The sequence below is a fragment of the Bufo bufo genome, chromosome 3 (assembly GCF_905171765.1).
Source record: "Bufo bufo chromosome 3, aBufBuf1.1, whole genome shotgun sequence".
Taxonomy (NCBI): Eukaryota; Metazoa; Chordata; class Amphibia; order Anura; family Bufonidae; genus Bufo; species Bufo bufo.
Window position 1 is genome coordinate 6,878,272 of NC_053391.1, and position 20,935 is coordinate 6,899,206.

Below are 20,935 nucleotides of genomic sequence, written 5' to 3' on the forward strand. Positions count from 1 at the left end.
GTTACCTGTAGGTAATAAGTCTTCTCTTTGGCTACGGAGACGAAGGGCAGGATGAAGATGGCTTTCTTCCGCGTCTCCAGGACTCTCTTCAGGAGCAGCAGTTCGGCCACCAGAGTCTTCCCAGCGCTGGTAGGAGCTGAGGAGACAAGTCCGGTCACCGGGCAATTACACAAGTAGCACTTCCCTCATGTACCCGGGAGATAATGCACAGTCAGCGGGGGAGGGGCAAGGTGGCGGACTACACTCACCAGAATAGACCAGGTTCTTCCCGGCCAGCACCTGGCCCTGCATCAGACACTCGGCCTGCCACTCAAACATCTGCAGCACCCCCAGGCTGGCGTACTTGTCCAGGACGGCTCGGGGCAGCCCCCAGCTCTCCAGGAGGAGCTTGTCCGCCAGCTCTGCCGGCAGCGCCATGTGGGGTCTCTGACCTGCGGGAGACAGCGGAGAGGGGTCCGCATCAGACGCCATTGGTGGACGCCCCACATCAGGACCGCGGCATACTCACCGGTTGCAGACAGGCTGCCGTCCAGTAACGAGCGGTCCAGACCACAAGGGGGCGCCAGGACTGACACGGAGGGGCTGGCGCTCGGCTGCTGCCTGCTCCGCTTCTCCAGTATGGACGCCTGCTGCGCGGGGCTGAACAGGATATAGTCCGTGGCGCTGACGTCTGCCGCCCCCCGGAGCCTCGGAGAAGTTCTGCAGTTCGGAGGTCGGGGCTTGCGGTGTGATTGGAGAGCGGCTTTCTTAGAACTGGAGGGGCTCGCAGAGTCCTCAGACCCGGGGCTGGACAGGGAGCGGGGCCGGTTACGCTTGCGGCTGTTGTGGGGGCCCAGGGCTCCCTTCGAGCTGGACGCCGCCATCTTGGGATCGTTTTCCTTTGCCGTCAACCCTCCAAACAAGATGGTGGCCAGGGTGGCTTTTGTAGTCGGCGCTTTGTGTGGCTTCTGCATGGCAGCGGTTACCGTCCTGTCAGCGCCCGGTCGCATCGAGGCGGAGAACGCATCGTATGAGCGTCATCTTCAGACCCGGGCCCCTCAGACATAATATCAGGGCGAGGGGCCCCAGGCACAGCCGGACCTGAGGAGGACACAAGTGGAGATGAGGACATCGCTTCATGTGACTCTGGCTGAACTACAACTCCCAGCATGTCTTCACTGCCAGAGGCACCATGCTGGGAGTTGTAGTGTAGCCACAGGCTGGAGCTCACTGTGCAGGTGACGTCAGCACCGGACTGAACCATCCCCCCGAGTGGGGTTATTCCTCCTCTCCTCCTCCTATAGAATGGTCAGCTCCGGCCCGCCATCTTCCTTCCGCCCATCCCCCTCACGCCTCGTCCTTCTCCCCCCGGTTTTCACCTCCTCCAGCTCCCGGTTCCCCTCATCGGCCTCCCTCAGCTCAAAACCGCCGCCGTCTGACAGGTTTAAACTTCGCGCGAGAGCTCCCTGCGCCGTCATACGTCATCACCCGTGCGACCGGAAGAGCACTCCGCCGCCGCCATGTTTGTTGTGGGTAGTCCCGTTTGGTCTATTTCGCCTCATCTAACGCGGGGTGTGGGAGGTTTTCCTTCCCAGCAGACACAGGGTTAATAATGTAACACTACCAGGATTGAAGGGGGGAGGGGAATAAGGGCCATTAACTGCAGCCTGCAAGGGGTTAAGCTGTAGTGACGTCAGCTGATGCCTATCCTATAAGTAGTAGACAGTAGGGAGGCAGGGGAGCAGTCAGCAGTTCTAGGGTCAGGTGAGCTGGAAGTGTGTATGGGGTCTCCTGGGCCACACCTGAGATGGTGGATGGTACTGCGCCGGTCATCAACTTTATTTTATTATTATTTTTATCGAGTCTTCTGCACATTATTGGACTGGTGCGGTCTGCTGTGACCGGTGTACAGAGGCGCGTGCGCGCAGGGGTGGCCTCAGACCTGGTTGTTCTGGGACACGTCCTGTACTGGTCTGTACCTCCATGGGGAATGTGACCGCACCGGAGTGTTCACCCCTAAACTGTAGTATGTGCCCCACTGCGGGTCCAAAGCTGAGTGATGTCACCAGGGTCTCCTTTAGCGTCCTGTCAAAGCAGCTGGTGATGTCATCAAAGGTTTACATGGGTAATGTATGTACACACTGTGTACATACATTACTTATCCTGTACTGATCCTGAGTTACATCCTGTATTATACTCCAGAGCTGCGCTCACTATTCTGCTGGTGCAGTCACTGTGTACATACATTACATATCCCGTACTGATCCTGAGTTATATCCTGTATTATACTCCAGAGCTGCACTCACTATTCTGCTGGTGCAGTCACTGTGTACACACATTACTTATCCTGTACTGATCCTGAGTTACATCCTGTATTATACTCCAGAGCTGCACTCACTATTCTGCTGGTGCAGTCACTGTGTACATGCATTACTTATCCTGTACTGATCCTGAGTTACCTCCTGTATTATACTCCAGAGCTGCACTCACTATTCTGCTGGTGCAGTCACTGTGTACATACATTACTTATCCTGTACTGATCCTGAGTTACATCTTGTATTATACTCCAGAGCTGCACTCACTATTCTGCTGGTGCAGTCACTATGTACATACATTACTTATCCTGTACTGATCCTGAGTTACATCTTGTATTATACTCCAGAGCTGCACTCACTATTCTGCTGGTGCAGTCACCGTGTACATACATTACTTATCCTGTACTGATCCTGAGTTACATCTTGTATTATACTCCAGAGCTGCACTCACTATTCTGCTGGTGCAGTCACTGTGTACATACATTACTTATCCTGTACTGATCCTGAGTTACATCTTGTATTATACTCCAGAGCTGCACTCACTATTCTGCTGGTGCAGTCACCGTGTACATACATTACTTATCCTGTACTGATCCTGAGTTACATCTTGTATTATACTCCAGAGCTGCACTCACTATTCTGCTGGTGCAGTCACTGTGTACATACATTACTTATCCTGTACTGATCCTGAGTTACATCTTGTATTATACTCCAGAGCTGCACTCACTATTCTGCTGGTGCAGTCACTGTGTACATACATTACTTATCCTGTACTGATCCTGAGTTACATCCTGTATTATACTCCAGAGCTGCACTCACTATTCTGCTGGTGCAGTCACTGTGTACATACATTACTTATCCTGTACTGATCCTGAGTTACATCCTGTATTATACTCCAGAGCTGCACTCACTATTCTGCTGGTGCAGTCACTGTATACATACATTACTTATCCTGTACTGATCCTGAGTTACATCCTGTATTATACTGCAGAGCTGCACTCACTATTCTGCTGGTGCAGTCACTGTGTACATACATTACTTATACTGTACTGATCCTGAGTTACATCCTGTATTATACTCCAGAGCTGCACTCACTATTCTGCTGGTGCAGTCACTGTGTACATACATTACTTATCCTGTACTGATCCTGAGTTACATCCTGTATTATACTCCAGAGCTGCATTCTCTTGATCCTGTGATCGGGGGTGGATATATAGGTTCCCCTGATGTGTCTTCTTCCCTCCTCAGCATTGACGATGGCAGATAAATCCTACCAGAAATGTTCTTGGGTTCCGACCAGCCCCAAAGACAAGGCGGTTTATAGGTAATTAGAGGGATGTTCCAGTTTCTTTAATGAAGGTTATTTATTATACTTTTCCTTGTAGTATTTAAAAGGCGTCTGTCAGCAGTTTTGCACCTATGACACCGGCTGACCTGTTACATGTGCTCCTGACAGCTGAATCTGTGTTGGTCCCGTGTTCATATGTGTCCAAATTGCTGAGAAAAATGTTCTAATATATGCAAATGAGCCTCTAGGAGCAACGGGGGCGTTACCATTACACCCAGAGGCTCAGCTCCCTCTGCACTTAGACTGACAGGACCAGGCAGTGAAAGAGTGATCACACCTGGATCTGTCAAAGTGCAGAGGACTTGGCCATTGCAGAGAGAGCAGAGCCTCTGGGTGTAACGGTAACGCCCCCGTTGCTCCTAGAGGCTCATTTGCATATATTAAAACATCATGTTTTCCCCTCCCCCACGACAGCACCTTAGAGAGATGGCTCCGCCCCCAGGACAGGAAACCTGCAGCATAAAAAGGTGGAGCCGCTCTCCCACCTCAGTGAGGTTTCCTGTCCTGGTATGGGAGCCTGCAGTTTGGTTGTCCTGACCTGGAAGCCCCGGTAGATGCCGGAGGGTCAGCGGCGGCGTGCTTGTACCTGCCTGAGTCATTCCTCGCCCACAGGTGTTGGGTAGCAGGAAGGAGGTGGCGGGGATCGCAGTCCACAGAGGGCAGAAGGTGCCGGTCCCTCAGGCGAGGAGGTCCGCACCTACGTGTTGAGCGTGGCCAGAAGGCCCCAGGATACTGCAGACCAGCCAGGACGCCACCGGATGCAGACACCGGGAGATGGCGTCCAACAGGAAGTGCATTCCACGGCCGTGCGCTTCCGGTCAGGTGACCAGAAGTTCGGCATCCCGGCAAGTTTAAAAGCTCTGTTCAGGTATGACCGTGTCCTGGGTTGTTCGGATCCCCTGTTACTGAATTCGGGGTGCCAGAAAGAAGGAAGGAAGGAAGGTTGACCAAGTTCTGTCCCAGTGGTGTCTGTGGCGGGTCTGCAGGAAGCTGTGTATCTCTCAGGTGAGAGGGGCACTTGGTGGCAGAAGGGTAACTTTGGCAATGTGCAGCGTACTCAAGTTAGGTGTAGAAATGTTCCTGGGTGTTGTAGTGCAATTGTGACACTAACCTGAGACGGCTGACTCTCTGCAAGGGCAGGTGTTGATGAGAAATGTTCGTGACGCCAGTGCCAATTCAACGGTGGCACGCCGTTTGCTGATAGCAGGAATAACTGAGGAACCACGTGATGTTAAAGCAGAACTCAAACTTTAGTAGTCATCATGCATGGACATAGATGGAAGCGCAGTTCCTTTGCAGACAGTTGGTTGCAGTACATTTGATGCAGGCAATATATATAGCAAGGTGATTTCAGAGTGTTAAACACAGGACTTGCAGTACAGGAGCTTGCACTCTATTCCTGACTGATCCTGGAACATAGAAACTCTTCTCCAAGGCCCGATGCCCTAGCTCTGGTGTATATCCTTGGTTTTATAATTATCAAGTACCTCCTCTGTTGTCTTTAGTACCTCTTGCTTTTCTGGACTTGCCTCTGTCTGTTTCCTCAGGCTGGTTAACTGTGGTGTTCCTGCTTCTGCATATACGAACTCAGGAGGGGAACCTTCTCCTTGGATCTGGAACCCGGTTACAGGGACTGTAATACCCTCTCCTGGTCTGCAGGCTTCAGGCCTGGACTTGACTCAGACATAGTCTAAACTCCAACTCTTTAACTCTAGATTTAAGACCGCTCTCCTTACCCTGACTGGGCCTTATATAAACTAGGGCTCCCTAGCTCCCTCTAGTGACTAAGAGCCGGAATGACACCCCTAGCAGGCCTGTACATGCACATTTTACAGTAACAGGGAAATACATAGCATTACATTACATTTTATAAAGATGACTTATACCAACCTCCCCATAAAAAGGGGAAACGACAGCACACAAGTGACCCTTCTGTAGTGACGGGTATTACAGTTCCCGTACACTACATACCCCGCTGCTTTAAGCTGAGTACGACCTCGTACTCCATCAGGGCCCGCCCAACTGGAATTTTCACCTGAAATAGATAAAACACATGCAGGCATACATATATGTCATTCATATCGGGTCCAATAGGCAAAGGTGAAGGGTGGTGACAAGGGGCGTCGTTCTCTTCTCTCAGGATAGTGAATGGCACTGGGGCGCTGACCTGGCACAGCGTAACATTAATACCAGGATAGTCCATATGTGCAAATTGTCCTTAATAGAACAGCAAGACAATGTAAACAATTTAAAAGTTCTTGGAGGCTCAAAGAACAAACATGAGTCCGTACCCAGGTTCCTTTCTTATAAATCAGAGGCTCTCGTGCGGTGGAGTCCATCTCTGGGCACATTTCCTTAAAAACAAAGATCTCAGAGGCTCAGGTACTTTTGAGTCTATCACTGGGCACATATACTTGGAATCCAGTTGCACAGTAAAAATGACAGCTAAAAACAAGTGCTGTAATACCCAGGGCCGGCTCCAGGTTCATGTGGGCCCTTGGGCGATAAATCCCAGTGGGCCCCCATGAGGCATTTTTTTACATTGACATGTCCCCCTGTGGCTCCTACACGGTATAATGACCCCCAGTGGCCCCTATACAGTATAATGACTACTAGTGGCCCTTCACACAGTATAATGAACCCCCAATTCCCCCCCACTGTATAATGACCACCTGTGGCCCTGCATTCAGAATAATAACCCCCAGTCGCACCCATTTAGAATAATGACCCCCAGTAGCCCCCACACTGGGGGAATACTGTATGGAGGGGGCTCTGGGGGTATTTATACTGAATGGAGGGTCATTGGTGATCATTACTAAATGGGGGACACTGGGGGTCATTATACTATGTAAAGGGCCCTCACAGTATAATGACCCCACAGTGGCCCTCCATTCAGAATAATGACCCCCAGTCGCCCCCACACTGGGGGTTATACTGTATGGAGGGGGCACGAGGGGTTATTATATTTAATGGGGGCTCTGGTGGTCATTATGCTAAATGGGGGGCACTGGGAGTCATTATACTGTGTAAGAGACCCTCACAGTGTGATGAATGACCCCCCAGTGGCCCCCTCACATACCTATCATTGCAGGGGAGCTGGTGGTCCTGTCATTCACTAACCCCAGCTCCCAGCTCCCCACATGAACCTGGAGCCGGCCCTGAATGACCCCCAGTAGCCCCCACACGGGGGGAATACTGTATGGAGGGGGCTCTGGGGGTCATTATACTGAATGGAGGGTCATTGGTGATCATTATACTAAATGGGGGACACTGGGGGTCATTATACTATGTAAAGGGCCCTCACAGTATAATGACCCCACAGTGACCCTCCATTTAGAATAATGACCCCCAGTCGCCCCCACACTGGGGGTTATACTGTATGGAGGGGGCACGAGGGGTTATTATATTTAATGGGGGATCTGGTGGTCATTATGCTAAATGGAGGGTCAATGGGGATCATTATACTAAATGGGGGGCACTGGGAGTCATTATACTGTGTAAGGGACCCTCACAGTGTGATGAATGACCCCCCAGTGGCCCCCTCACATACCTATCATTGCAGGGGAGCTGGTGGTCCTGTCAGTCACTAACCGCAGCTCCCTGCGCTCCTTCTCTCCTCCGCTGCAGCAGTGAGCCAGGCCTGGAGGAGAGAAGGAGATGTGCAGTGATGGAGCTAGAACTGACTGGGCCCCACAGCGAAATTTAGTACGCACCCCTCCCCCCCAATGTGTGTTCACATTACGTTTTTCCTATCGGTTTGATGTATACACATGTGCAGCACTCCACGTTTTTGTATCCTGCAGAGTCAAGTAAAAAATGCAGACGTTAACGTATATGTTTTTTTACCATGGAACTGTATGGTGAACGGACGCCACTGTACGGCATCAGTCTGAGGCATCTATTAATGCATACATTTTCAGTATGCATTAAATGGATGGCAAAAATGTGATGTGAACCCAGCCCTAGTGTCAGAATAAGCCCCAGTACACAGCGGAGCAGCATGGCGGAGAGGGGAGGCCGCCATGTACTGACAGAGCGCTACCTGGTCCCGGTGGTCAGGGATGAGGACTGTGCTTCCCAAGGATCATTTTCTACTGGAAAATACAGGGCACAGTATAATACACTAGAATCTATATAATATAAAGATATTAGCCCCACCCCCCGAATAATCATACGATTAGGGGGTCATTTATTATATAGAAATACGTCTATATTAGGCGTATTTCTGACACAGATGTGGCGCAAAGGTCCTTAACACCGCAATCTGTATCTTTTCCCGCTCATGCCAGGTCTAAAAAAAGTGGTGTGGGCAGAAAGGGATACAGTTATGGCCATCCAGTTATTGGATACCACCGCCATATAGTGATAACACCGCCATATAGTGATAACACCGCCATACAAGGATAAAACCACCATACAGTGACCGGATAAAAGGGTATAAGAGGGCACAGTACAGGGAATGACTATGGGCACTGCACAGAGTGTGGTAAGAGGGCACAATGCAGGGTATAAAGGGGCACAGTACGGGGTGGGGGGCACAGTCACATGACCCTGTGATGTTAGAAGGTCCTTATGGTGAATGCGGTTCAGATGCCACCATAATGAGAGGCAGAGGAGTGAGACAGGGGCCCGGGGCCCTGGATGGACAGGAGGGGTGGACACAGCAAGTAGGTTGAAGGGGCTCTGAGGGGGATTCATACAAGTAGTGGCAGGAGGTCTGTGCAGGGCAGCAATAGGAGATATGAGGGTGAAACAGGAGCCCTGGATACATGAGGGAGGAAAGGAGACAGCAGGGGCCCCATGAGGATGAGATAGGACAGGATATGGGGGGGGGGGGGCAGGTGTCATGGAGACAATCAGCTTAATAAAACAGTAACACAACTAAATAGAATGAAGCAGCAGTGCCCCCCCCCCCTTTCCTTCTGTCCCACAGAGAAGAGACAGTCACAGTGCAGACTCACTCACAGACTGTCTCCACACTTCTCTGCTCCAGCTCCAGCCGTGCGGTCTCTCTCCAGTCTCCTCAGGCAGCATGTGTCCTGTGTAGAGGGGGCGTGTCCTGTGTAGAGGGGGCGTGTCCTGAGTCTCTGCAGCTCAGAGGGCCCACCAGAGGGGTACTGCATATGTGAAATGACAGCAGTGAGAGCTCCCATCTGTATTGATGGAAGTGCTCATAGCAGCTCAGTGGGCCCCCCCAGAAGCATTGGGCCCCGGCACTTGCCCGGGGATGCCGGGTTATGACGCCGGCCCTGGTAATACCCCTGATCAACCTGAAAAGGGGGTTAAGGGTAAAAGGTGCAACAACGGACCAGGCACAACTTGGTGAGTGATAGCAGAAGCAGGCAGGAGATCCTGGAAACAAACTTGGCTTTGTTGACTTTATTATTTCAGTGGGTAAACTGGCAGCAGCAACAAAGGACCAGAAACAAAGGACTCCTGTCCTGGAAGGGTTAAACTTTCAAAGTCATCCCTTGGCGAAATAATTCAAAGGCCTAGCAGGCTAATTCACAAGGGCGCCTCATAGTTGCCCAGCTCTGCTGGCAAATAAGGGCTGTAGTAGTTCTCTACAGGTGGATGTGCCCACATTAGTGTCAGGGGGCAGCTGCAAAGTGAGGGGACCCCTAATAGGTATTGGCCCCATAGGCCTAGGGGAAAATACACCGGTGGACCGTACCGGTCCAGGCATAATGATTGTAGGTTGCGGTGGACTTGATACCGCCGCCGCAAGCGGTCCGGTGGCCTCTGTGCAGCAAATCACAGGATTAACAGGTCTTCTTTGGGACCTTGACGGAGCAATGTTAGCAGAAGGTGGTTTACGGGTGGTGACAGGCACCCTTACCTCGTCCTCCTTAGGCGGCGTCTGGATCCTGGCGGTGGCAATCTTGCACAGCTCCCGCAACTTTTCCTCCAGCTGGACGATCTGGTCACCTATACTTTCAGTCTCCGAATCGCTGTCCTCTGCTGGCGCCGCCGGCGCAGGTATAGTGTAGGATGCGTCGAACGTGGCCGCTGCAGGCTCCGGTGGCGCATCTGGTCTCCTACCCTTCCGGATATTCTCCAGGGTAACGCGAAGTCCTTTTAAATTTTCCATGTCTTGGATGGTTTTCTCCCGGCGAGGCAGCTCGGGGGATGGATAGGGACTCACCCATTTCTCCAGCACGGCTGGCTGCCAGAATACATTAGGACCAATGAAAGAGCCCCGCTCCTGGAACGCTTGATGGGCCGGTTCTGGAGAGCGCTCAGGTGCCCGCTCGCAGCCAGAATAGTCCTCTTCTGCCTCCCAGTCCTCCGGTTCCTTCTTGGGACGGGTCACGGCAGTCGCATATGGGCCTCGCAGGCTCTCGGCAGGGGTGAATTCTACCTCCTCTCCCTCGCGGAGGTTGTGCAGATGCTCAGGGAGGTAACCTCTCTTGACAGACCTCCGGTTGACATATAAGTCTCTGCCAGTAATGTGGTCTTGTATGAATCCGTAGCCACGGGTCTTGTCAAAGGACACCACCAACCCCTTCCTCCTTTCCAGGCGGGGTTGGGTATTCGTGTGCCGCTCGTGAATCGACTTGTTTAGCTCTTCATAATATATTTTAGTTTGGGTATTTCTCTTTATAGCGGCCTCCCGAATCTCTGCCATTAACGCGGACCACTTGAAAGAGGGCTGAAAATAGTCTCTCCAAGAGCCATAGCAGGGCTCTGTTTCTTTCCTCGGTGGCGGGCAGGCGGGTCTCTCCGGTCCCGGAGAGTAGGCCGGTGGAGCTTCCTCTGGCTCTACACAGATATCCGTCATTTTTGGTAACTCAGGCGCGGACGTCGCAGCAAAGCAGTCCTCACTTTCCAACATGCTCGATCCTTCTCTGGAGAGCGACAGGGTGGCGCCAATAAGTTCAGCCAGATCCTCCCATTGCACTGGGAGGCCGCCCCCCAGGTATTCCAGTATGTGGAAGGCGGAGTCCATGCTGGCAGACATGCAAATGTCCAGACAGGCGGTGGCGCCTGACCTTGAACCTTTTCCCGCTTTTTCAGTAAAAAGGCGCCAACTTTTCCCGCCTTTTCGGGATGAAGATGACGCAGCAGTAAATTCAGCAAGCTCAGCGGCCATCTTTTAGCAAGAAACGCTGTCTATTCACTGACAGCAAGCAGGATGGTAAAAAGTCCATAAAACCACACTCCGATGTGGCGATTTCCTTCCTCTTGATAGCACAACACTGCACAGCGCTTTTTGGAGGTTTTAGGGACACTTTTGGTATGTTTTTCAGTCCACAAAGTCCACTTTAAATAAGCAGGCAATTTGTCACTTTGGTCACAGGGCAACTGTATAAGGCACAAAGTTCACGCTTCTTGCACTAGAAAGCGTGCGTATCCTGTTCGTGACGCCAAAAGAGAGGTGCAGCGTACTCAAGTTAGGTGTAGAAATGTTCCTGGGTGTTGTAGTGCAATTGTGACACTAACCTGAGACGGCTGACTCTCTGCAAGGGCAGGTGATGATGAGTAATGTTCGTGACGCCAGTGCCAATTAAACGGTGGCACGCCGTTTGCTGATAGCAGGAATAACTGAGAAACCACGTGATGTTAAAGCAGAACTCAAACTTTAGTAGTCATCATGCATGGACATAGATGGAAGCGCAGTTCCTTTGCAGACAGTTGGTTGCTATATATATTGCCTGCATCAAATGTACTGCAAGGTGACTTTAGAGTGTTAAACACAGGACTTGCAGTACAGGAGCTTGCACTCTATTCTTGACTGATCCTGGAACATAGAAACTCTTCTCCAAGGCCCGATGCCCTAGCTCTGGTGTATATCCTTGGTTTTATAATTATCAAGTACCTCCTCTGTTGTCTTTAGTACCTCTTGCTTTTCTGGACTTGCCTCTGTCTCTGTTTCCTCAGGCTGGTTAACTGTGGTGTTCCTGCTTCTGCATATACGAACTCAGGAGGGGAACCTTCTCCTTGGATCTGGAACCCGGTTACAGGGACTGCAATACCCTCTCCTGGTCTGCAGGCTTCAGGCCTGGACTTGACTCAGACATAGTCTAAACTCCAACTCTTTAACTCTAGATTTAAGACCGCTCTCCTTACCCTGACTGGGCCTTATATAAACTAGGGCTCCCTAGCTCCCTCTAGTGACTAAGAGCCGGAATGACACCCCTAGCCGGCCTGCACATGCACATTTTACAGTAACAGGGAAATACATAGCATTACATTACATTACATTATATTTTATGCAGATGACTCATACCAACTTCCCCATAAAAAGGGGAAACGACAGCACACAAGTGACCCTTCTGTAGTGACGGGCATTACAGCTCCCGTACACTACAAATGTTTTTATCAGTGCAGGTTTACCTACTATTATGGATGAAGAAAGGAGGTCTGAAAGTGCAGATATTGAAATCCTGCCGCCAGTATTGTGAGTTCTAACGTCGGTCCTTAAAGGGTTTAGGCGGTTTCCTTAGATATGGGTATGTTCCCTTTTCTTAGACGGTGCCTAAGAAGGTGGTGGCCAAGAAAAAGAACAAGGAATGCCCTATCTGCAAGTGCTCACTGTCTTCTTACACTAAGAAGCTCTGTCAGCAGTGCATTGAGAAGACGGTGGCTGAAGAGACTCCGAGTCTTCTGAAAGATTTAAAATCTATTATGTCCGAAGTTAAAATGTCCCCGAAAGCCGGTAGGAAGAGAAGAGCGGTGAGGCAGGAGTCTGACGTGGAATCAGAAGATGTTGAATCTCTCTCCGGGGATGAGGACTCTAATGATTCCTCCTCTTCTGAAGAGAATACAAAAGGGAAGTTCCTATTTCCAGCAGAGGATACGGACAAATTATTAAGTTATCCGATCTACCTTGGAGTTAGAGGATACCAAGGAGGACAGATCTGTAGAAGATGCCGTGTTTGAGGGGCTTAGAGAAAGGAAGCGTAGATGTTTCCCTGTCCATAGATCTATTTCAGCGGTGATAGAGTGGAAAAAGCCAGATAAGAAGCCATTTATTTCTAAGACCTTTAAACGGAAGTACCCCTTTGAGGAGGAGGCTTCTACATCTTGGGACGAGGCCCCAAGACTGGATGTAGCCATTTCTAAGAGATCCTTTTTGCCTTTTGAGGATATGGGATTTTTAAGGGACCCTTTAGATAAGAGGATAGATTCTTCCCTTAAGAATTCGTGGGGATCTTCTGCGGCTGCTTTCAGGTCTAGTATAGCTGCCACTGTTGTTGCGAGGTCTATGTCACTGTGGTTAGGTAGACTGGAGGGGCAGATCAGGGATAAATGCCCTAGAGAGCAGTTGTTGGCATCCATACCCACTTTCCAAAAGGCCGCGGACTTTATTGCGGATGCCTCAGTGGACGCGGTGAGGCTGGAAGAAAGAGCTGCCTCCTTTTCCAATTCTGCAAGACGGGCTTTGTGGCTTAAAAATTGGAAAGGGGGAGATATGCCGTCCAAGCTGAGGCTATGTAGCATTCCCTGTGATGGGCAGTTTCTTTTTGGGTCTGAACTAGATTCTTTACTCGAAAAAGCGGCAGATAGAAAGAAAAAATTTCCCCAGGAGTCCTTCACTCAGTTCAAGCAGTATAAACGGCCATTTCGGAACCCGTCAAGATTTCAGAATAAGAAGCAGACGGGGGATAGAGAGCACGTCGCAAGGCCTAGATCTGGGAGTAAAGGTTTTTTGTTTAGATCAGCCACAGCTCGTGCGGGAAAACAGGGAAAGCAATGACGCCATGATCCCAGTAGGAGGAAGATTAAAATTCTTCCTTCCTGCTTGGGAGAAGATGGCAGGAAAATGGTTGGTAGGTCTTCTGCGGGAGGGTCTAAGATTGGAATTTTTGAGATATCCCGCAGAAAGATTTGTGATTTCAAGATCTTCTCTCGTAATGCTGCAAGAAGGTGTTAATTCCTGTCCCAGAGTCAGAGCTAGGGAAAGGTTTCTATTCTACCCTGTTCCTAGTGAAGAAACCAGATGGGTCATACCGGACAATAATAAATCTCAAATACCTGAACAAATTCCTGAAAGCCAGAAAATTCTAAATGGAAACCATCAGGTCCGCAATATATCTTTATCTCCAGGCTGTCTTTGGCCTTTCCATGGCGCCTCGGATCTTTACCAAGGTAGTGGCGGAGATGGCTTCCTTCATCAGAAGGGAGAACATCACGTTTATGCCTTACCTGGACGACTTTCTGGTGGTGGCCCAATCTCAGGAGGCGTGTGTCAGGGCGCTGAATCGGGTGATGGAGGTACTTCAGTCCCTAGGGTGGCTGTTAAACGTCCAGAAGTCCAGGATGCAGCCGTCAACGAGCCAGGTTTTCTTGGGTCTGGTTTTAAATTCCAGGCTGGAGAAAACTTTCCTCACCGAGGAGAAGGTAGCTGGGGTTCAGGAAGTAGTTCAGAGGGTTCAGTCAGGAGAAGCCTTGTCCATAAGGAATGCTATGTCACTGTTGGGAGTTCTGACATCCTACATGCCAGCAGTCCAGTGGGCTCAACGACACTCTTGACTGCTACAAAGGGAGATCCTGGCTGCCGCGAAACGGGCAGGGACGTCCCTGGAGTCGATTATAAAATTATCAGACGTAACTCTTTCATCCCTAGATTGGTGGAAGGAAGTAGAGAATTTGACGCAGGGAGTTCCCTGGTCCTTTCCGGAACCAGTAGTAGTAACTACAGACGCCAGCCCCTGGGGATGGGGGGGCTCACGTGGAAGATGAGAATTTTCAGGGAGAGTGGTCCCAGGGTCAGAGACTGTTTTCGTCAAATCGGAAAGAGCTACGAGCCGTTTTGCTGGCCTTGAGAGCAGCTCTTCCAATGATCCAGAACAAACATGTGAGAGTGATGTCCGACAATAAGACGGTTGTCTCATATCTCAATCACCAGGGAGGAACCAGGTCAGATTCTTTACGAAGAGAGACGGAATGGATTTTCAAGGAGATAGATGAAGCACTCTCCCTTCTATCAGCCATTCACATCAGAGGAGTCAAGAATTCTCGAGCAGACTTCTTGGGTCGCCACAAGTTGCGTCAGGGGGAGTGGTCGCTGAATCCAGAGATTTTCTCCCAGATAGTGGATTTATGGGGTCTGCCATCAGTAGACATGTTCGCCACAAGGGAGAACAGAAAGGTAGAAAGATTATTTTCCCTCAGTCCAGAGGAGTGCCCATCTGGAGTGGATGCCTTCCTCCACAGATGGGACTTCCCTCTAGGTTATGCCTTTCCCCCTCTACAGTTGATTTCGCTAGTGATAAGGAAGATCAGATACGAGGGGGCAAGAGTGATCCTGATATATCTCCCTTCTGGCCGAAGAGGGCATGGTTTTCCCTGTTGAGAGCCATGTCAGTTTCGGATCCGTGGATCCTGCCAGGAATTCCGGACCTGTTGTAGCAGGGTTCAGTGTTCCACCCGGAGGTAGAGTCTCTACATCTTTTGGCGTGGAATTTGAGAGGTCATTTTTAGCTAGTCAGGGATTCTCAAAGGAGGTCATTTCCACTCTAATGAAAAGTAGGAAGGAGGGGACGAACATTATCTATGCGCGGGTCTGGAGAAAGGTCCTGTCCTTTATAGGCACAGTAAGGGTTTCCTGGCCGTTAGAATTTTCAGTGGTTCAGGTGTTGGATTTTTTACAGACAGGGTTGTCCCTTGGGTTGGCAAAAGTACACTGAAGGTGCAGGTGTCAGCATTGTCTGTCTTAGGGAGAAGGAGTTTAGCCATGGACCCTTGGGTCGTTAGGTTTTTTAAGGCAGTTGATAGAATTACGCCAGTGACGGGCTCTAGATTTCCTCCCTGGGATCTTAACTTGGTGTTAAATGCCCTAACCAAACATCCTTTTGAACCTCTAGTCTCTTGCTCAGTTAAATTGCTTTCCCTTAAGCTAGTTTTGCTGGTAGCCTTAACGTCAGCCAGGAGGGTTGGGGAGATTCAGGCCCTCTCCATTAACCCCCCTTTTATGTCCATCAGAGAAGACGGGGTAGTTCTCAGACCAGATCCCGGGTTTATGCCGAAGGTTCCTTCTAGGACAAATGGGTCTCAGGAGGTAGTTCTTACAGCTTTCTTTTCAGAACCAAAAGATGACAGAGAAGGAGCTGCATTCCCTTGATGTCAGGAGGTGTATTTTGCAGTATCTGGAAGTAACTAAAGACTGGAGAAAGTCTTCCGCCTTATTTGTTCTGTTTGGTGGGGCTAGAAAAGGTAATACGGCCTCTAGGGCATCTATTGCCCGCTGGATCAGAGAAGCTATATCCTTGGCGTATTCAGTGTCCGGTGTTTCTCCCCCTGTTTCGGTGAGGACTCACTCCATGAGGGCAGTGTCCACTTCTTGGGCAGAGAGGGCCAGCGTATCTATTGAACAGATTTGTCGGGCTGCCACCTGGTCTTCTCCGTCCACTTTCTATAAGCACTATAGGCTCCAGCTTGACTCTATTTCTGACCTACTCCTTGGCACAAAGGTCTTGAGTACTGTCTCCCACCCTGAGGCTGATCTCTGAAATCTCTCTCTAAGGTGCTGTCGTGGGGTCAGGAAAATCCGATTACCGGTAAGTGTAATCATCATGTTTCTCAGCAGTGCGGACACGTATGAACAGGACCAACACGGATGTCTTCAGCTGCCAGGAGCACATGTGACAGGTCAGCCGGTGTCATAGGTGCAAAACTGCTGACAGACACTCTTTAAGATCTCTGCTTGCTGTCATCAGTATGAGTCGGTCCAGGTCATGTGGTGCACACGGCTGCGTGGCTCGTTGCGGGGGTCACGCGGCGGCTCCAGCAGTGGCCCTATGACGGCCTGATGCAGATTTCTCCCGTTTCCCGCAGACACGGCTGTTGTGATCTCGTGGGGATCTGCAGGAGACGGGCACAGATCCTGGACCTCTCTCCAGACAGAGCGTCCGTCCAGGAGTGTGTGCAGCTACTGGCAGAGGTAAGTACTGGGTGGGGGGCACTTACTGACAATTCTTGCCTCCTTCTGCTGCCCCCCGTAACCTGCAGTGTGTTGTCAGCTCCTTGCAGATGGCGGCTGCGCCGGGGATGTCTCCTGTAGATGTCGGGCTTCTCTTCAGGACTCTCCGGCCGTGGTTCTCTCCCCAGCGTTCCAGGTCCTGTCCAGACGTCGTGAAGAGGAGCGCTGGACTGGGGGGGCCCCGATGTGAGTGGACCCCAACTCTGACTCTGCAGTACCACACACAACCTGTGGACAAGTGTGGCGCTGTTCTAGGAGGCAGACCTTTTTCAGTCTCGTAGGACATTCCCGCTGGCAGCTCGAGGTTTCCACCCCTCTGTCCTGGGCTCCTGAGTGGTGGGAGGGAAGGACGCCGGCAGAGGTTTGTGGACCCCCCCCCCCTAATGTCTTCGTATGCCCCCAGGTCTCCGTTTCTGCTGCTGCGTGATTTGTTCCTCCAGCTGGATGTGATGCGTCACTGGTATAACGTGGGGACGACGGCGTCCTGGCTCCAGGACCTCCCGGCGGTAAGTCTGACCCAAAGATGGCGGACGGCGCCGGAACGGGGAAACCCTCTAGCTCTGCCTATCCTGTGTGTTTAAGGGGATTTCAGTCGTTTTTTATAAAATATTTCATTATTTTATTTTTTATTTTTTAACATTCTACAACTTTTTAATCAAGTTTGTTGCAGATCACAATTTCAAGACCTCTGCTTGCTGAATTCAGTGGCTAAAAATGTAATCCTGCACACGGCTGACGATTGCGGCATCACTTCTGTCTATGGCCAGCACTCCAGCTGTGGTGAAACTACAACTCCCAGCATGCTTCATTCACTTCTGTGGGAGTTCTGAGAACAGCCAAGCAAGTGTGAATGCTGGGAGTTGTAGTTTCCCTGGTCTACGCAGTCCTCTGTGGTTCGTTAGTCAGACTGATGCATGTTACCTGCACTGATACATTGTAACAAACTAGAGATGTTTGCTGCTGTCATTTCCTGAGGCCCTCGGCTGTGGGAAGTGTGTGGTCGATAAGTTTTCTGCCTCTGCAGTTCAGTCCCTTCTCAAGTCCTCTGCTTGCTTTCAGTGAATGTGTTACAGGGTTGCGGAAGGTTTTTATACAAGGCGATTAAGCTTTATTGATAGAAGACTGGACGATGCATTGACTAGAAATCGCGTTTCCATGGCTGGGGCCACGTTTTCAGAGGGCATCTTGTAGGTGTGCCGGTCACCGATTGGCTACTGCAGAAAGGACACGCCCCCTGCCGCTGGCAGCAGTTGAGGCATGTGCGACCACCTCAGTGAGGTGGACAGAGAATTTAGAAAAGGAGCAAACAGCAGGTGGCGCTATGTAGATATTTCAGTGACTAACTCGTGCATACTATGACAGGAGTGTTCAGATCCAGGCGCTGGTTTGAGAACTGTAGGATATTTTTGTGCGACGACCCCCTTTAACCCAATATCTATGGATCGTGCGCTCTGCTCACTGACCCCTTTACTTGCAGGTCTGCTGGTCCATGTTGGTTCCTAGGCCGCAGAGGATGTGCCTGTCCTGCAGAGGGCGCCGGGTGTCGGAGGTCAGTGCAGGGCACTAATGTAGTCCTTCTGATGCCTAACTCTACCTTTTAAAGGGGACCTCTCACCCCTCCTGACTACTTGCCTCCCACGTGTAATAATAACCTGGAGCATCTATTCTTATGACTCATTTCTACCATTCCTCTATTATTCCTGCTAGAAGTTATGACCGAATTCCTATTGGTTTGCAATAAAGGTCCCAATGGATGTTACCAGTTTGGGGGGGGGGGGAGGGTACCTCAACTGGTAACGCCCATCGGGACCTTTATTGCAAACTGCTAGGAATTCGGTCATAACTTCTAGCAGGAATAATAGAGGAATGGTAGAAATAAGGGATACGAATATAGAGGCTCCAGAAGCCTTGTTACAGAGGTGAGGGTTCCTCTTTAAGGATGTCCTCTGACTGCTGCCTATTGGGGGCCACGAGGAAGACCGCAGTCTGGGGGGGGGATCCCCATCCTATGACTTTCCTTGAATGTGTACGGTCCCCCCCCCACTTTGTCACCTTGTTCTGGTTCCTTCTCAGACGTCTTCAGGCAAAAGGCACAAATCCAACACCCGTCCGACGCTGGGCAGGGGGTCAGAGGAGCGCAGGCGCGCCATAGATGTGTACGGTGAGTGGGGGGTCCGGATATTTCATAGGGGGCTCCTGGTGGCTTGTTGTGGACATTCGATCTGCTTTCATCTCCAGCAGAACATCTGTGCGGTCCGGAAGGGATGGCCGGGCGCCATGACCAGAGCCCGGTGAGTGGCGCTGCGCATCCACCCCGCTCACGTAAACTACCCGGCTGATGGGGGGTCCGTGAAAATTAACCCCTTCTCTTCCAGGGTCTCTGGGCCTCCACCCAGCAGCTGAAGAACTCTGTGAAGAAGGATCTGGAGACTCATCAGCTTTACCTCCACTCTATAGAGACGCGGCTGAGCGGCCTGGAGCGTCGCGCGCAGGACGTCGGCCGGCACCTGGAGAGAGCCAGTAAGCGACTACTCTCCCCATTCTTCCTGACGCATCACTCCCATCATCCCTCCGCTCACCTATTCCTGACTCTAATGACTGTTCTCCAGATCTGGAGCTGGAAGCCATTAAACAAGGCAGTGTCGCCCTGAAGACGCCGGTGGCCGAGTGGATCTCTTCTCCGGTTACAGAAGACTCTGAGGAGGGTCTGTGGGCGCCGTGGCGGAGGAGCGGGCGGCCGGTAGGTGTATAATGAGCAGGGGGCTGATAGAACGCAGCAGAGCGCAGGTCACTGTTCTACTTTTCCTCACTACAGGGAACTTGCAGAAGGACCGTCCCCGGCCGCAGCTGTGCCAGGCATCATCCAGCAGGTGGCAGCACTGTGCACAAGAGGAAAGGGCTGCAGACTGGACTGTCCACGTGTCAGCGCCACGTGGATGTGAGTACCAGGGGCAGATCTGTCCGATACTGAGGGGTGCATCACGTCTGTGCGCAGAGGTGGCCCTGATGTGAGAGCTGCATAGGTTTCTGAATTTAAAGAGCTGCTTGCTGCCAGTGAATGGAACATTCTTTAGCATTAGGCCTCATGCACACGACCGTTGTTCTGGTCCGCATCAGAGCCGCACCCATTCACTCCGTGTGCTGTCCGCATCCATTGCTCCGTTCCGTGGCCCCACAATTATTATTTTTTAACATGTCCTATTGTCTTGCGGACAAGAATAGGCATTTCTACAATGGGCCGCCTGTTCCGTTCCGCAAATTGAGAAAGGCACACGGGCGGCTTCTGTGTTTTGCGGATCCGTGATTTGTGGACCGAACGGTCGTGTGCATGAGGCCTTAGAGGTAGAAAACGTACAAGTCTAATATTTCTCACAGCTGGAGGTTTGCTACAATGTATCAGGCGGTGAGCTGAAGGGGGCCCTGTGCACTGCTGTGACTTGTAGTTCCCCGCTGCTCTCATGTCTCTTCTCTGCCTTCCAGGTTCTCATACAGCAGATAACGCAGGAAATTAACCAGATGGAGACCGACATAAAGTGCACGTCAAAGCTGCGCCAAAGTGCGGGATAGCGAGCGAGGACGCGGATCCCTCACAGGACCGCGATGTGAAGGAGGAAGAATCGTAAATTAATAAAATGTAATATTTAATAAACTTATTTATTCGCTTCAGTAAACGGGCTCGGTGCGGAGTTTCTCATGGAACATTTAGGGGTTAATGTGGAGGGTGACTGAGCGAGATGGGCACCAAATCCGGGGATGGACCAGTGGGAAACCGCAGCGGTGGGCACCATGAGGGCATGGGATGGCATCGCCTACACCTACCACCAGGGGGCGCTCCTTCCAGAGTTATCTAGTCCTGGAGCTCCCCCTGCTGGTGGCTGCAGGGATCTGGTAACTCTGAGGTCAGCCCTGTATCCATGACAACTATAAAATCTTTAACCCCTTAGCCATCACAGATAATTGTGCTAACCCCCTTCACCCTCCTGGACTACAAAGCATATTGGGTGTCCCATAACACTGCCGAGACCCGCAGGCTTATCTGACATTAACCCCAGAGCCCAGTTAACCCTTCCTCCACTGCCTGTGATCCTATGGTTTCTGTTCAAAAATTACAGAGATGGCGGCGACCGTCCTCATATGGAGCAGGGGCTGCTTTTCTGTAGTGAAGGCATTGCTCTTGTAGTTTGCTGTTACATACCGAGCCCCCCCCCCCCCCCCCCGGTGCTCATACACTGGGGGCCATTCACATTTCCCTTTTGGGACTTAACAAAAATATGGAAGAAAAGTACAAAGTGATAAGTAATGCAGACGCTGCTCCTGACACCGGTGGTGGGCGGCCATGAGACCAGGAGAGGGTTAATAGAGGCAGCA

General features: G+C 51.1%; 2 protein-coding genes across 3 annotated transcripts in view; one reads left to right on the plus strand and one right to left on the minus strand.

The window, feature by feature from the left end:
• POLQ (DNA polymerase theta) overlaps positions 1-1,414 on the minus strand; it is a 34,591-nt gene extending 33,177 nt beyond the window's left edge. For both annotated transcript variants that reach the window (XM_040422838.1, XM_040422839.1), the window contains exons 1-4: positions 1,359-1,414; positions 509-1,080; positions 249-431; positions 6-136 (exon numbers count right to left, since the gene is read on the minus strand). In XM_040422838.1, coding sequence (XP_040278772.1) covers positions 6-136; positions 249-431; positions 509-989 — 795 coding nt within the window. In that variant the 5' untranslated portion in view covers positions 990-1,080; positions 1,359-1,414. The remainder of the gene's footprint in view (positions 1-5; positions 137-248; positions 432-508; positions 1,081-1,358) is intronic.
• A 136-nt stretch (positions 1,415-1,550) lies between these two features.
• LOC120994349 lies at positions 1,551-20,228 on the plus strand. The gene is made up of 12 exons (XM_040422841.1): positions 1,551-1,584; positions 3,543-3,618; positions 16,423-16,528; positions 16,608-16,753; positions 16,971-17,073; positions 18,045-18,116; positions 18,641-18,728; positions 18,806-18,858; positions 18,943-19,087; positions 19,177-19,307; positions 19,383-19,505; positions 20,048-20,228. Exons 2-12 carry the CDS (start codon positions 3,551-3,553, stop codon positions 20,132-20,134), a joined length of 1,122 nt encoding a protein of 373 aa, XP_040278775.1. The 5' UTR covers positions 1,551-1,584; positions 3,543-3,550; the 3' UTR covers positions 20,135-20,228.
• Positions 20,229-20,935: the final 707 nt, after the last annotated feature.

Coding starts and splice junctions, on each gene's coding strand:
- LOC120994349 (XM_040422841.1), top strand. CDS start 3,551: ATGGCAGATAAATCCTACCAGAAATGTTCTTGGGTTCCGACCAGCCCC. Junction 3,619..16,422: donor AAAGACAAGGCGGTTTATAG/GTAATTAGAGGG, acceptor CGTTTCCCGCAG/ACACGGCTGTTGTGATCTCG. Junction 19,506..20,047: donor CGTGTCAGCGCCACGTGGAT/GTGAGTACCAGG, acceptor TCTGCCTTCCAG/GTTCTCATACAGCAGATAAC.